Consider the following 14,730-nt stretch of genomic DNA (forward strand, 5'->3'; position numbering starts at 1 on the left):
TTCTCTGCCTGAGTGTCTGAAAAGCTGCAATCCTGGGAATGGAGGGGTGTCTCCCAGCCGAATTGCTGAGGAGGAAGAGGAGGGAAGAAGCTGGTGCAGACATGCTGGATGGGGCAGCAGAGTGGGGATGGGTCGGCTCCAAGCTGTGGATGGCTCAGTTGGAGCAATTTAGAACCAGGCTCCCCAGAGGTCCAGTTTGGGGGGATGAGTCCCAAATGAGTCAGTAGGACCTGCAAGGAAGGAAAATCCCAGGAGTCTTCCAGCAGCACATTGCTGTCCTTCTCTGAGTACACCTCCCTGCTGCTGCCAGTGACGGACTCCCTGCCCCAAATCCCAAAACCAGCATGGCCAGAGGTGGGAACAAGTGCTGAGCCTGCTCCCTGCATCAGGAGCAGCAGTGGGGGACACACACAGGCTCCTGGGAAAGGGAGCAGTGTGGATGGATGGATGGATGGATGGATGGATGGATGGATGGATGGATGGATGGATGGATGGATGGATGGAGCATGATGACGTCACAAAGAGCAAACAGCAAATGAAGAGCTTTCTCCAGACCATAAAAAGCCACCCTGTGCTCCAGCAGGCAGCTCACACCTGGGCCTCAGCTTGCTCCATCCTGGTGGGATAAACCAGGGAGGGATGAGCAGGAGTAGGGGCCGAGTCACCAGCCAGTCATGGGGCAGTCTGGGGAGTCTGGAGGGGGGCTGGGATTGCTGGGGAAGGGTCAGGCAGCAGCTGAGGGCAATCCTGGGCAGCAAGGGGGGAAGGGGAGGGATTAGCAGGGGCAGGGAGCAGGGTACTTGGGGTGAGGTTAGGTCTTAGTGGGAAATTGCATGGTGAGAGATTGGCTTGGTTTGGAAAGCCAGGTGTCTGCCAAGGAAGGCAGGAGCCTCCCCTGAAAAGGAAAATGCAAACGCACTCCCTCTGAATGATTATAATTTTGAAATTAAGGGGCTCTCAGGCAAAGGTATGGGAACAGGAATAACAGTTCTTCACTAGGGAAGAAAATAAAAATAAAATAAAAAATGCAGTAATACAAAACAAAGCACCGCCAGAGTGAGAGCAGGCCCTGTCCCCTGTGTGTCGGGGGGTGGCACAGCCCCATCCCATGGGGGCTCAGCCCTCCTGCAGTGCCAGCTGTGGCTCTGCTGGAGCAGGGATCCTGCACAAGGGGGGAGTTTTCCTCTGCAGCTCCAGGGCATGCTGGAGATGGGCCTGGGCTCCCTCTGGCAATGCAGGGCAGCAGAAGCTGCTCCTCTGGCAATGCCCTGGGCAAAGGCTGCTGGGGTGTCCCAAAGCCTCAGATTGGATCCAGGTAGGAATGCTTGGCTCCTCCCCTGGGCGGAGCATCTCCCCATGGGATGATGGAATTGGATCAGCCCTGCAGGGACACTCACTGGCCATGGACAGAAGATAATTAATAATTAATGGCCCATGAACAGCAGAGATCTCCTGGAGGGAGGATTGGTTGTGGGAGAGATGAAGAAAACTGCCCAATGAACAGCAGAGAACTGCCCCAGCTCTGACAGATGGCAAATAGAACACACACACCCCAGCCACATCCTACAACCCAGGACAGAGATTTACTGCAGGAACCATGTGGGGCTGCAGTGAGGAAGGGCTGAGCATCTCCTGAGCAGGTCTGGCCAGCAGGAAGAGCAGTGACCTGGATCTCAGCTGGCCCTGGGCATACCGAGGGCTCCCACCCTGCCTGGTGCCCCTCTCCCTGTGAAAGGTGAGTGTTTGCTCTGTGCTCTGCACACACACGTGTTGCATTTAAAACCAAAAATTAAATTTTCCTCTGGAAATGGGTCTAGTGGAATATATCAGTCCCTCTGGCTTCTTTCTATCCCCCCTATTTTTGCCCCTAAATCCTTTCTTCTGCTGTTTTTCCTTTTCATCTGCTGCTTCTCCCCTCAGCCTGTCGCCGAGCCAAACCCATCTGAATGCATCCAAGGAAGGATCTGCCATTAGTGCTGCTCTGTCTCTCCTCTTAGTTAGGATATATTTAGCCATCATCTTTTAGCTTTTTTTGCTGGCTGTTCAGTGGCTTTAAAAAGCAGGTGCTGGGAACGGAAAGAGAAGATTAAAAGTACCTGCTGTCAGCTACCTCTCCTTGTGCAGCTGTGCAAAGTGAGCACGTGGGCAGAGTGGGTAACAGCTGCCCCTTGAAAACCTCATTTGTAATTCTAATTATTCTTTTTTTATTATTATTATTATTATTATTTCAATAATCTCTTTCTGCACTGCTACAAATTTCCAGAGCAGCTATTTCCTCCCATGCCTCATGTGAATGTGGAGTGTTGGGAATCCATCAAACTCCCCGTGGGTGAGGGTGAGGGATCCTTCATGGGCAGCTGGGATATCCTGGATGTGCTGGGCAGGCCCAGATGGAGCCAGGCTCACCTGCAGCCACATGGAAATGGTGTCTCACAGCCACCCCTGACTGTCCCTGTCCCACAAGCTGTGCCCATGGCCCAGCCCCAGCTGCAATGTGGCTACTCAGGGGCCACTTGCAAATTCTTGGCTGCTGTCTCAGCCTTGGCAGCTTCCCTGCTCCTCCCTGGCACCATCAGAGAATTTCTCAGGCTGGGAAAATCTCTAAGATGATCAGGTCTAAGCCAAGCCCACCACCAAACCCCATCCCCATCTCCTTGGCTTACTTCCCTCCTTAAACACATCCAGAGCTCATCAACAGCTTGCAGGTGGAGGAAGAGGCTATGAAACATGAGCAGGGCCTTTAAGCCTCCCATTTCTGCTCCTTTGCAGTCAGCACCTCCCTGATTTCATGGCAGGAGTGCCTCCAGGTTTGCCCATCCCTGATTGCCACCTCTGTGGTTCCCCTCTGGTTTAGGAGGAATTGGGGGACAGACTCCTTGGGGAGCCTGCCTGCAGTGAGACCCCAAAACAGCACAGCTCAGCCTGGCTCTTGCCCTTTTCCTTCTCCCTGCCTCCCCTTCCAAAACTTTTTCTGCATCTTCCCCTTATTCCACTTGAACAGTATAAAACCACAAAAATACCCCTGCCAGAAACTCTCCTCAGAGCCTGGCTGTGCACTGGGGCACATACACAAGGGCACTGTGCACCCCGTCACCAGACCCTTCTTTTCCCATTCCCCACCCCATTTCTGGGGCTGAAACCTTTGTTTTTGTGTTTTCCAAAGTTGCTGGCATTTTGCAAACACTAACCCAGAAACACCAATCCCTGGGGCTGATGGGGTGTGTGTGTTTTGCTGCTGGGGCTGTAACCCCCCCAAAATTCTGCCTGTGGGTGCCTGTGGGTGCCTTCTCAGCCCAGCCACTGCCCAGTCCTGTCACCAAACCCTTGTTTTCCCAATTCCCCACCCCATCTCTGTAGTTTGGGGCTGAAACCTTGGTTTTAGTGTTTTCCAAAGTTGCTGACATTTTGCAAACACTAACCCAGAAACACCAATCCCTGGGGCTGATGGGGTGTGTGTGTTTTGCTGCTGGGAGTGAAGCCAGTGGTTGTACCCCCATAAATTTTGCCAAAGGTGGCTGTGGGTGCCTTCTCAGCCCAGCTATCTCCCAACCCTATTACCAAACCCTTGTTTTCCCATTCCCCATACCATTTCTGGAGCTGAAACCTTTGTTTTTTGTGTTTTCCAAAGTAGCTGGCATTTTGCAAATAACCCAGAAACACCAATGCCTGGGGCTGATGGGGTGTGTGTGTTTTGCTGCTGGGGGTGGCTGTACCCCCAAAATTCTGCCTGTGGGTGCCTTCTCAGCCCAGCCACCTCCCAACCTGGACCTTCCTGGTGCAGATGAAGCCCGACCCTATGGCTGGGAGGTGGATTGGCGCTGGCAGGGCTCTGGGAAGGCAGCCTGGCCCCAGGCGTTGCGACACAGAAGAGTTTTTTTGTATTCCAAAACAAGGGCTGATAATGGAGGGCACGGGGCCGGAGCCGCGGGAGGCTGCTAAGCTAAATGAGACAGGAAGCACGTAATTCAATTAGATACAGAGCAGCATGAAGACATCTGAGTACACACACGGGGCTGGGCTCCCAGGCTGTTGCATAACCCTGGGAAGGGCTGAGCAGGATGAAATACCTCACCTAGGGCAGCCCATGCCTGTCCTGGAGCAGCCCCATGGCAGGGGAGAGGCAGAAAAGCTGCTCCAGGGAGCACAGGGGTCAGCTGGGGCTGTGGCACGGTGGGCACAGGGGCTGTCCCAGCCTTGGTCAGGGGGACTTTGCTGGAACAGCCCAATCCTGCTCCCAATCCAGGGCTCAGACCTGACACTGCCCTGAGCCCCAGAGCCAGCTCTGCAGCAAACACCTTTGTGCCTCCTGTGGTCCCCAAAAAGAAAGAGCCTTTGAGTGACCCCTTCCCTTCCCTTCCCTTCCCTTCCCTTCCCTTCCCTTCCCTTCCCTTCCCTTCCCTTCCCTTCCCTTCCCTTCCCTTCCCTTCCCTTCCCTTCCCTTCCCTTCCCTTCCCTTCCCGAGCTCTCTCTCTCTCTCACCATGGGCAGCTTCACTGTCAGCTTGGCCTCACCTCAGCCCAGAGCTTCAAAAGCTGCCACAGGGGACAAGGTAAAAACCTCACACACACACACACACACACACACACACTTGTCCAATGCTCTTTATTTCTCTGAGGAAAAGCAGCAGGGAAAGAGGGCCTGAAGCCAAGAGGGGGGCTCAGCAGGCTGTAATGTCAAGGCAGAGATGTGCAGAGTTTCTCTGCCCTGGCTCACATCCCCCAGGCTGCTCACCAGTTGCAGTTGCTGCCATGCCAGCTGTGTTTTTGCCATAGTTACATTTGCTGTGAGCAGCACGTGGTTGCCAGCACGGTGGCTGTGCCAGGCTCCATGGAGTTGCAGCCAGAAATCATCTGTCCCGTGTGCCTGGCACACGTGTCCAGCCTCCAGGAGCTTTTCCTCTCGGCATGACCTGCTCAGACCATGCCTCAAACACCAGGCAGGGTTACCAGAGCATCCTGTGACTCTGCACATCTGCAGCTGGGAGGATGGGCTGCAGCTCCAGAGGGGAAAGGGACAGAGGTGAACGTTCCCACAGCATTTATATGGAAAAGCCAGGGAGGAGATGGAGATGTGGGGGATGAGGAGAAGGGGCATTGCCACCCTAAACCCTCTGGTCACCTGCTGCAGCTGGGAGGTGAGTGCCAAGCTGCTTTGGCATGATCTCCAGCTCTCCTTTCCAACCCTGACCCTTGAGTGGCTCTGTGGAAGAGCAGAGTGTGGGTGCCAGGAGCCTGTGCCCATGCCCACATGCCACTGCTGCTGTGACACCAGCGTTCCCAGCGTGCTGCTCAGCTGGGGCGGAGATCCAGACTGGTGGGGCCCTTCCAAAACTGATGCCAAGCACATCCTGTGGCTGTGCACAGACATTCCCAGCAGCTGTACAGGCAAAGGCAACCTTCCAGCCCTCTCTCCTTTACTCTTCCATTTCTTCCCTTGAATCCACAGCAAGGATCACAGCTCTAATCTTGGTTTTAAGGCACAGAGAAGACATGAATGAGAGCTTGGTGTAGCTTCAGCCATTTATCTGTAGCTGAGTATCTGCTAACCAAGAAGGCTTAAACTTGATTATTTGAGTGAAAATCCCCAGAGCCATCAGGAGAGAGGCTGCTCTTCCATGAGGAGCTCAAAGTGAGTGTTCAGTCATTAGTCCTGATGTGATGCATCCTTCCTGTCTGTCCATGAGCAAGACCATTCTGTGCCTTCTGTAAGTGATGAGAGAAAGACAGGACTCTCCTTTACTGCTCAGTGGGGCTGAGGTGCCTCATGCTCCTCCTGAAGTCTCCCACCCAGATATCCTCATGCTCCTGCTCCCAAAGGCAGCTTGAGAGGAGCCTTTCCCCCTTGCCCAGGGCCCAGATGGCTTCGTGCTGCCACTCTCCTGGCACAGTTCATCTCTCCTGGGAAAGCTGCTCTGGCAAAGGGAAAGATGCTCTGGCAATGTGCTGTGGGTGATGAATGCAGGCAGCAAGGGGAGGAGACAACCTGAGCTCTGGAAAAACGTCTGAGCTGGGAATAGCAGGGAGGAAGGGAGAGGATGAGGAGTGGAGGTGGCAGCTGTGGCCTTGTGCTTGGCTGGCCATGAGCAGGGGCTGTTAAGGTCACTCCCTCCCAGAGCTGCTGAGCTGGGGAATTGCAGGGAGGGCAGCTCTGGGATCCTGTGTGAGCCTGACCTCTCCAGGGCCCTGCTGGTGCTCATGGACCTCTGGTTCTTGTAGCCCCAGACCCTGGGCTTTGCTGCTGTGCACTGCTTTAACCCTTTCTCTTCATTTTTCTCTTTTGCTGGCTCAGTCCTTCCCCTCCAGTTTCCAACCTCTCCCTGGCTTTTAATCTCCTTTCAATTTCCAGGTCTCATCAGGATCCTCCATTATCAGATGCTTTCCCAGGTTTTGGCTCCTTTGATGTGCATCCCTTCCCTCCTCTCAGCACACACACCCAGCAGGGAATTTGTGATGAAGAAGTGCAACTTCAGCCAGCACATTATATATATATTACATATTCCAGCTGTGAACTGGCAGTGCCATTAAAGAGAAGTGGAAACATTAAACCCTCCCTCTCCATCTGCATCCCCGCAGGAAGCACAAACCCTCCTGACCCTGCTGGGGGCTGCCACCCCCTGCTTTAACCACTGGGGCAGAGCTCTGGAAGCCCCGGGGCAGCGGAGTGGAGCAGCAGGATGGAGCTGACGGCTCTCTGCGAGGGCTGCAGCGTCTGTCCTGTCCCTGCTCTCCCACCCGCCGCCGCTTCATCAGCAGGCTCCACACGTCGCTGGAAAACGAGCCTGTTTTTTCCTGTTCCCGAGGAAGCGGCGATGACTGTGATGCTCAAGGACGAGCCTGGGCCTCCCACTCTCCCCTCCCTTAGCAGCACACACAAACTTACCTAAGCTCTCCTCTTCAGGGGCGCTGCCTGAGCAGCTTTTGGTTGGCTGGAGGCCGCGGTGATGCTGGGTCCCCCTCCCCTCTCCCGGCCCATATAAAGCGCGGCTCCGCTCCGCTGTCGCAGCCGCCAGCCCGGGACCGCGGGGCAGGTGGTGCCCGCAGCCGCCTCTCGCAGCCCCTGGCACCCCCGGGAGGAGCCGATGAGTTGCTGGATGCCTGGGTGCCCAGCTCTCAGCATGTGCCGGGGCTTAGCCGCGCTGCCCATCACTTGCCTGGAAAGGTAAGGCGCTTTGGGAGGCAGAGGGGTCGCACCTGGACCAGCCTCTGCTGCCGCCGATGTGATGGTAGGGTGGAAACCGGGATGCACAAAGTGATTCCTTGTGGCTGCATCCCTTCTGCTCCCCAGCACGGGAACACGGAGGTGAAACCAGCGCAGGGACAGAGAGAGGAGGCTGGCCAGGGCTGTACAAACACACCAGGGGTTTTCTGGCTCTGCCTCTGCACAACTTGCTCCGAGCTGACAGCAGCAGGAGTATTTTTGTCAACACTGCCGAACTGTTCAGTGACATGTTGCTCCTCCTGCCAAGCCCCACGCTGCCGGCTTGACATTTAAACCCTGATTTTTTGTATGGGCGCCTGGGGACGCCTGAGCGAGCCGCGGGCACGCAAACAGCAGCTGGGCCACAGCACCTCGGGGGCACCCTGGGGACAGACAGAAGCCGCTTCTCCTGCCCTGCTGCTGCCGCAGACACCTCCCGGCAGGGACGTGCCTCCTCCGTGCTTTCGCCGCGGGGACAGGCAGGAGCATCCCAGCCTCTGGCACGGGAGCATCCCAGCCTCTGGTACAGGAGCATCCCAGCCTCTGGCACGGGAGCATCCCAGCCCCTGGCACGGGAGCATCCCAGCCTCTGGTACAGGAGCATCCCAGCCTCTGGCACGGGAGCATCCCAGTCCCTGGTACAGGAGCATCACAGTCCCTGGTACAGGAGCATCAGTGCTGCCTCCCAAAGCCATGGGGTAGGTGGATGGCGCTGCCCTCCCCACGGCCTGCTGACAGGCTCCTGGGAGCCCAGGGGCACCCCGAAAATCAGAGCAGGGGAGCAGCAGCCTGGCAGGCAGCAGGGGGATGCTCCCGCTGTGCCGAGAGGAAGGGAATCGCTGTTTTTCCAGCGGTTTGGGAGCAGCGGAGTGATGCCGGGAGAGTGGGGTGGGGAAAGGAACCAGGATAGCTCCGGGGAGCTCGGGGGGGGGGCTCCAGCAGCTTTTACCTGTCCCAGAGGAAAGATCGCGCTTTATATTCTATGTGTCTCCGCCTGGGAAGCGAGCAGGAGAAAACGGTCCCCCAGGCTTAATGCGCGGTTGCCAGGGAGCAGGGAAAGCAAGGGGGGAGCGCTTATTTCCCATAGCAGAGCGCCAAGAAGTGGCTGAAGCTGGGGGGCGAGGGCTGTCCCCCCGAGCCCGAGGGGTGCAGCCCCTGCCAGGGGTGGGGGCGGCAGACTGATGGTCCAGAGATCCCATCTCACCCCTCCCTCACTCCCTCCCTTCCAGAGCCAAGGATCTGAAGACCCGCTTGGGCATCCTGCTTCACAAACCCGAGCTGGGACACAGGAGTGGGAGCTCCAGCAAGCTGCAGCTGGGCTCCAGGCGCAGGTAAGCCAAGCACGGCTCTGCCCCGGGTGCAGCCCGTTCCCGAAGGATGCTCCTGCCCATCTGCAGCACAGAGCACAGAGCACAGAGCACGGCTCCCCCTCCGTGTAGTCCCACCCAGGCGGGCCGGGAAGGCGGATCACTCCCCTGCTCCAGCGGCTATAAAACCCGGCAGGGAACGGATGCTCTGGCATTAGGCACAGAGAGCAGGGCCCTGGCAAGAGGCAGGGATCCCGCAGGGCTCCTGCCCTTCCTGGTGCCTCACACCAGCGGCTGGGATCCCCAGGGAATGCAGGCAGCATTAAACACAGAACACTGAATATCAGTGCTGAGGGCAGGGGGTTTTCCTGCAGAGGAGGCTCTGCTGGGCCAGCAGAAAAGGGCTCTTCTGAGCAGCCCCTGGAGAGCCTGGTGGACTCGTGTCAGCACAAAAGGGCTCTTCTGAGCAGCCCCTAGAGAACCTGCTGGCCAGCAGCATGGAGATGAGGTCGGGTGAGCCATCAGGGAAGGTGAAAGAAAGGGAGGAGAGAGGAAAGAGAGCCCACAGGTAATGGATGTTGGCCCCTGGCTTTGGTTTCCTGCTGAATGCTGCTGTCTCCCGTTGATGGAGCTGCTCAGCTGAAGTGCTCCCGTCCCTCACCGCTGGACAGAGAGCCTCACATCCTTTTTGTCTTTTCCAGAAACTCCTCCCAAGAGGTGCTGGAATGGAGGGAGTCCTTTGACCAGCTCCTCAAGAGCAAAAGTGAGTAGCATCTTGTTTTCTTCTCTGGGTGAGAGTGTGTAGGACAAATGTACTCACAGTGAGCTGTATGACTGGAGTCAGTGTAGGATGAAATCTTGCCTCCTCCTCAAATGAGGTGTTTGAGGGTTCAGAAAGAGGTCTCTTTCCTGCCCAGATCTGAGGCACAGGGCTCATTGCCTACCCTTTCCTTCTGGCTGGGTGGTTTTGGGGGGCAGAAGTGTTGTCTCACTGCTGCCTTGGGACAGGAGCACTGTCACAGGCATCCCCTGAGGAGCAGCCCACCAGGGGGAACGACATGGGACTCCCAAAGCACCCCTTTCCCCACTCTGGGGAGAAGGCAGTGTCTGGGTGGCTGGTGGAAACAGCCATGCAGCCACCTCCCCTCAGGCTTGTTCAGACAACTGCATTGCTGCCCTCTGTCTGTCTGTCCTGTGCCTTAGGGGATGGCTCTTCCACAGGGAGCAGGAATTCAGCTGTTTGAGTGGATAACCTCGCCCTTTTCCTACTCTGGGATCAGCTGTGTGTCTGTGATGCACAGGGCTCCTGTGAGATGCTGGCTCCCTCTCCCTGTGCAGGCAGCTCCTCCAGACCCAGAGATGGGACCTCTGTTTTTAGTCCCACACATCATCCCCTCCTTACATTGGGCTCCGCACAATTAGAGACTCCAAAACCAGTTTTTACAATTATAGAGATGATCACTCAAATTATAATGAGAGCCAAAATGAGATTGCTGACTATAACAAGCCAAGACCTTCTAATTATCTATTTACCTTTAAAAAATGATTACCTTGATTGAGTTTTGCAAAATTCAAATGCCAGAAGAGCCAAATTTTAATCCAAAAGTAGTTGTCTACCTTAAAAGCTCTTCCCCACCCAGCCAAAGTCCTTCCACAGTGCTAGTCTGGGGCCAAATGTATTTTTTTCTGGTGTGCCTTTTGCAGCTTTCCCAAAACCCTCTGATTTTATGGATTCCCCCAATCATCTCCTCCTTACACTGGGCTCTGCACAATGGCAGTCTCCAAAACCAGTTTTAAAAATTTTTTACGATTTTACAATAGTTAGAGAGGATAACTCCAATTACAATGAGAGCCAAAACGAGATTGCTGACTATAACAAGCCAAGACCTTCTAATTATCTATTTACCTTTAAAAAAAGATTTCCTTGATTCAGCTTTGCAAAATTCAAATGGCAGAAATGCCAAATTTTCATGCAAAAGTAGCTGTCTACCTTAAAAGCTCTTCCCCAGCCAGCCAAAGTCTGGGGAAGTGCTAGTCTGGGGCCAAATATATTTTTTTCTCAGTCTTTCTCACGTGCTGTGATGGCTAATGAGCATCTCTAGCTTTGTAACTTAATCCACCCTCCCAGCACAGCTTTGAAATCCTTGCTGCAATTACTCTCCCGTCCTCAGCATCTCGTTCCCCCCAGATCTGGGCTGAGAAATCAGAACCAAGGCTCCTGCAGCGTTCCGATGCGTCAGCGCGCTTCTCCTTAGGTAGAATTAGCTCTTTCCCGAAGCTGTAAAGAAAATACTCTGAAGCCTCATTACAGAAAGGTCAGATAAATAAAACCAGAGGATTACTTGTCTGTGGGAAAGGATTTTATTGGAGTCTAGAGGCCAATTAGCGGTGTCTCAGAGGGTGGAATTTGCCCGGAAGGAAAGGAAATCTGTGGATGTCACGGTCTGAGCTCCCAGGGCAACGCTCCCCAGGCAGTGTTTGCTGCTGGCCCTCTTCCCCTCGCCTCCTTTCCCATTAAGTGCTCTTCTCTCCCCTCCATAGGTGGGGTAAATGCATTCCACACCTTCCTGAAGACTGAATTCAGCGAGGAGAACCTCGACTTCTGGCTGGCATGCGAGGACTTCAAAAAGACCCGCTCGAAAACCAAGCTGGCCTCCAAAGCCAACAGGATCTTCGAGGAGTTTGTCCAAAATGAGGCGCCCAGGGAGGTGAGATCATTTTCTGTCACATCAAATAGGGTGGGAAAGGAATGAAATATCCTGGTGGGTTTTATGAAAGTGCTGTTGGGTCAGTGGGAAGGTGTGCTCTTGTTCATGATCTAACATTGTGGGGTCCATCACATAATGTTGGAACATAAATTGAGTCTAACTGTGAAGTGTAGCAGGCACAGGGCCTGCAAGGTCTGTGGTGGTCAGTTGTCTAGGATAAGAAGTGCCTAGTCATGATGACTGGACCAAAAGAAGTCCCTCTTCCACCTTTGGACCCTTGTTATCGCTCTGTGAGATGATAGGTCACTTTTGCCTTGACCCCTACTATTGAACTGTTTCCCAAAACCCCTACACCCTGTATAAACCCCTATTTCTGCCCAATTTGAGAGAAGAGCTGTCACTGAGACCCTTGGCAGGAGCTGCCAATAAAGACACCTCTGTGGAACCTCATACAGCCTTCTCCTCTCTCTCCCTGTGTCTGCCAAAGGCATTTAGCAAGCAAAGAGCTGAAAATCACTAATGAGCTGAGAATCACCAAAGAGCTGATCTCATGTGGTGTTTGTGAGGGTCCCCAGGATGAGGTGAGAGATGAGAATTTGACTCCATGTTCTCAGAAGGCTGATTTATCATGATATGATATGATATGATGATATGATATGATATGATATTAAAAATGCTATTCTAAAACTATACTAAAGAAAGAGAAAGGATACAGACAGAAGGCTTAACAAGAATGACAATGAAAGCTGGTGACTGACTCCTCAGAGTCCAACACAGCTGGCTGAGATTGGTCATTAATTAAAAACAATTCACATGGAACCAATCAAAGATGCACCTGTTGGTAAACGATCTCCAGACCACATTCTAAAGTAAGCAGATAATTATTGTTTTCATTCTTTTCTGAGGCTTCTCAGCTTGCCAGGAGAAAAAATCCTGGCAAAGGGATTTTTCAGAAAATATCACAGTGACAATCTCACTTAAGAGCCGAGCTTGCTAAAGTTGCCTGTGGCCCTGGAGCCTGCCTGAAGGGCTTGGACAGGTTGTGCTTAACTGGACTTCGCTGTCTGAGACACCCATGGCAGCCAGGCTTGGGGAGACCCCAAAAACCCCAGAGCTGCATTAGTGAAGGGATAGAAAGGTTTGTAACCATCTTCATCTACATCTGAAGACCAATTAAAACCAGGTTTTGTCCTCATGTAGAAGAGGAGCTAACATTTGTGGGCACTGCTGCCTTGCAGGTGAACATCGACCACGAAACCAGGGAGATCACCCGCAAGAACCTCTCGGGGGCCACCTCGGCCTGCTTCAACGAGGCGCAGGCCAAGACGCGCACGCTGATGGAGAAGGACTCCTACCCCCGCTTCCTGAAATCCGCCTCCTACCAGGACATGAGCAGGCAGGCCGCCAGCCGCGGCACCAGCAAGCGCTCGCACACCTGACCTGAGCTGGGGGACGAGCCAGGGGGCCAGGAACGGGGTGGGACACGGATTGTGAGGGCTGAGGCCTGTGTGGCGGGGGTCCGGCTGAAGTTGTGGGGTTTTAGCAGGATCCCCAGCACCCTGAGCGCTTCAGGAGCTGCCAGACCCACATTCCTCCCTCCTCGGGTGTGGGAGCCCTCACAGCTCAGCTGGAGACTTTTGCCACTGCAGACACGGAAAGAAATGGGGTCTGAGCTGCGAGTGCACCTCAGCTCATTCAGAGATGGGATTCCCCTGAGCACCCACAACCCAAGAGCTCCCACCTGCTCTCTGACTGCCACAAGCAGCACCCACAGGACCTGCCACTCCTGCTCGCAGGGAATGGCCAGGATGAAAGCCCCAAGACTACGTGGCAGTTTCAACTGAAGAGATCCTGAGCCTGCCTTCTCCTAATCCCAAGATCCCCAGCACCCTGAGCGCTTCAGGAGCTGCCAGACCCACATTTGTCCCTCCTCGGGTGTGGGAGCCCTCACAGCTCAGCTGGAGACTTTTGCCACTGCAGACACGGAAAGAAATGGGGTCTGAGCTGCGAGTGCACCTCAGCTCATTCAGAGATGGGATTCCCCTGAGCACCCACAACCCAAGAGCTCCCACCTGCTCTCTGACTGCCACAAGCAGCACAGGACCTGCCACTCCTGCTCGCAGGGAATGGCCAGGATGAGAGCCCTGAGACTTCGTGGCAATTTCAGCTGGAGGGATCCTGAGCCTGCCTTCCCCTGACCCCAAGATCCTCCAGCTGTGTCCTATGCATGCTCTGCATCGAAGTTTCCACCTCCTTCCAGTGCAGTGACGTTTTCACCCCTCGCTTGAGCTCCACGACCTTCAGATTGCACCTAATCTTAAGTCACGTGTGTGATGTTTTATCCCTGTTATTGTTATTTATTTCATCATTATTGTTATTATTATTATAGCTATATTTATTAGAGCAGCACTGCTGAAAGCACACACGTGTATACCTTGCTCTGAGGAGCTTGTAAATTAAATTATTTTAGCTGTTGTAGCACTTAGCATGCCTCCCACCTTTTCTGTGTAATAATTTGAGAGGACCAGACAGATTTGTAGCACAATTTTGGAGCAAGGTACACCAGTAGCAGCAATGAGAGCTGCTAGAGAGTTTGGATGGCAGTGCAAGGATGCTTTGCAGCCCATGCTGTTCCCTCTCTCCCCTTAAAGATGTGGAAGGCATTGCAACTTGTCCCAGGCAGGGAACAGAGAGGTCAAACAGGTACTTTGGTGAGCAACTCTATGGGAAACTTGATTTTCACACATGGGAGAGAAAACCCAGGGCTTTGCCTGGGTTTATAATCGGGTTTGGTGTTCCCTTGGATGGTGAAACCAGTCTGCAGCCACAGCACTTTACCAGGAGCCCGTGGAGTGAGCGAAACCATCCTGTGAATTCAGTGACTTGGGGGTGGCAGGACACACCCACCCAGTCCAGACCTGGGGGCAGCTCTTCAGAAAGTCCCTCTCAGCAGGAATTTTGGGGTCCTGGAGAGGTGTGGGTCCCACTTGGCAGCAGTGGTGGGTGGGTGGGTGATGTGGGGCCTGTGCTGGTCCTGGGGAATGTGCCACCAGCACTGCTGCCTGCTGAGAGCTGCTTTCCAGGGCTCTCTTTATCCCCAGAGACCAAACCTGGAGATCCTTATCCCACTGGTACTCACTCCTTGCCAAGGGAACTCTCTTTTGCCCCCCTGTCTCAGCAACATCCGGAGCACAGCATCCTTTGGGCTTTTCACAGCTGCTTGAGCAGAGCAAGGGACCAAGGACCAGTTTGGGGATGTTACTCCGAGCCCTCTTCCACCACCCCCATCCTGATCCCACCTCTGAGCCTCTGGCTGTTGTCCTGGCTGTGTTTACAGGGAGATATCAGCTGCTTTCTTATTTATTATTTATTTTTACAACTGGAACCACCTTTGCTGTGTAACTGAAGCGAGCGATGCACAATGGTCTGTTCTCATTGCTGATGTAACATTGTCCTTACAAAATAAAATCAAATCAAATAAAAATAAAATAAAAGTAAAGAGCAAAATACCCTGACAA

The 14,730-nt window shown here is 54.0% G+C and overlaps 1 protein-coding gene across 2 annotated transcripts; it reads left to right on the forward strand.

Annotated features, from left to right (window-relative positions):
* Positions 1-7,002: 7,002 nt before the first annotated feature.
* On the forward strand, positions 7,003-14,730 carry LOC118689681 (regulator of G-protein signaling 16). 2 transcript variants are annotated; one of them, XM_036388088.2, is made up of 5 exons: positions 7,003-7,158; positions 8,427-8,528; positions 9,206-9,267; positions 11,046-11,212; positions 12,451-14,730. In XM_036388088.2, exons 1-5 carry the CDS (start codon positions 7,079-7,081, stop codon positions 12,649-12,651), a joined length of 612 nt encoding a protein of 203 aa, XP_036243981.1. In that variant the 5' UTR covers positions 7,003-7,078; the 3' UTR covers positions 12,652-14,730. The 2 variants fall into 2 exon arrangements, with proteins under 2 accessions (XP_036243981.1, XP_036243982.1); XM_036388089.2 differs by lacking the exons at positions 7,003-7,158; positions 8,427-8,528 and adding an exon at positions 8,742-9,072.

Source organism: Molothrus ater, chromosome 9, assembly GCF_012460135.2.
Source record: "Molothrus ater isolate BHLD 08-10-18 breed brown headed cowbird chromosome 9, BPBGC_Mater_1.1, whole genome shotgun sequence".
In the NCBI taxonomy this organism is placed as follows: Eukaryota; Metazoa; Chordata; class Aves; order Passeriformes; family Icteridae; genus Molothrus; species Molothrus ater.

Bases quoted from the DNA above. Each gene is read 5' to 3' on its own strand.
- LOC118689681 (XM_036388088.2), top strand. From the start codon at position 7,079: ATGAGTTGCTGGATGCCTGGGTGCCCAGCTCTCAGCATGTGCCGGGGC. The intron at 9,268-11,045 runs GTGAGTAGCATC...TCCCCTCCATAG, and splicing joins CCAGCTCCTCAAGAGCAAAA to GTGGGGTAAATGCATTCCAC. The intron at 11,213-12,450 runs GTGAGATCATTT...GCTGCCTTGCAG, and splicing joins AAAATGAGGCGCCCAGGGAG to GTGAACATCGACCACGAAAC.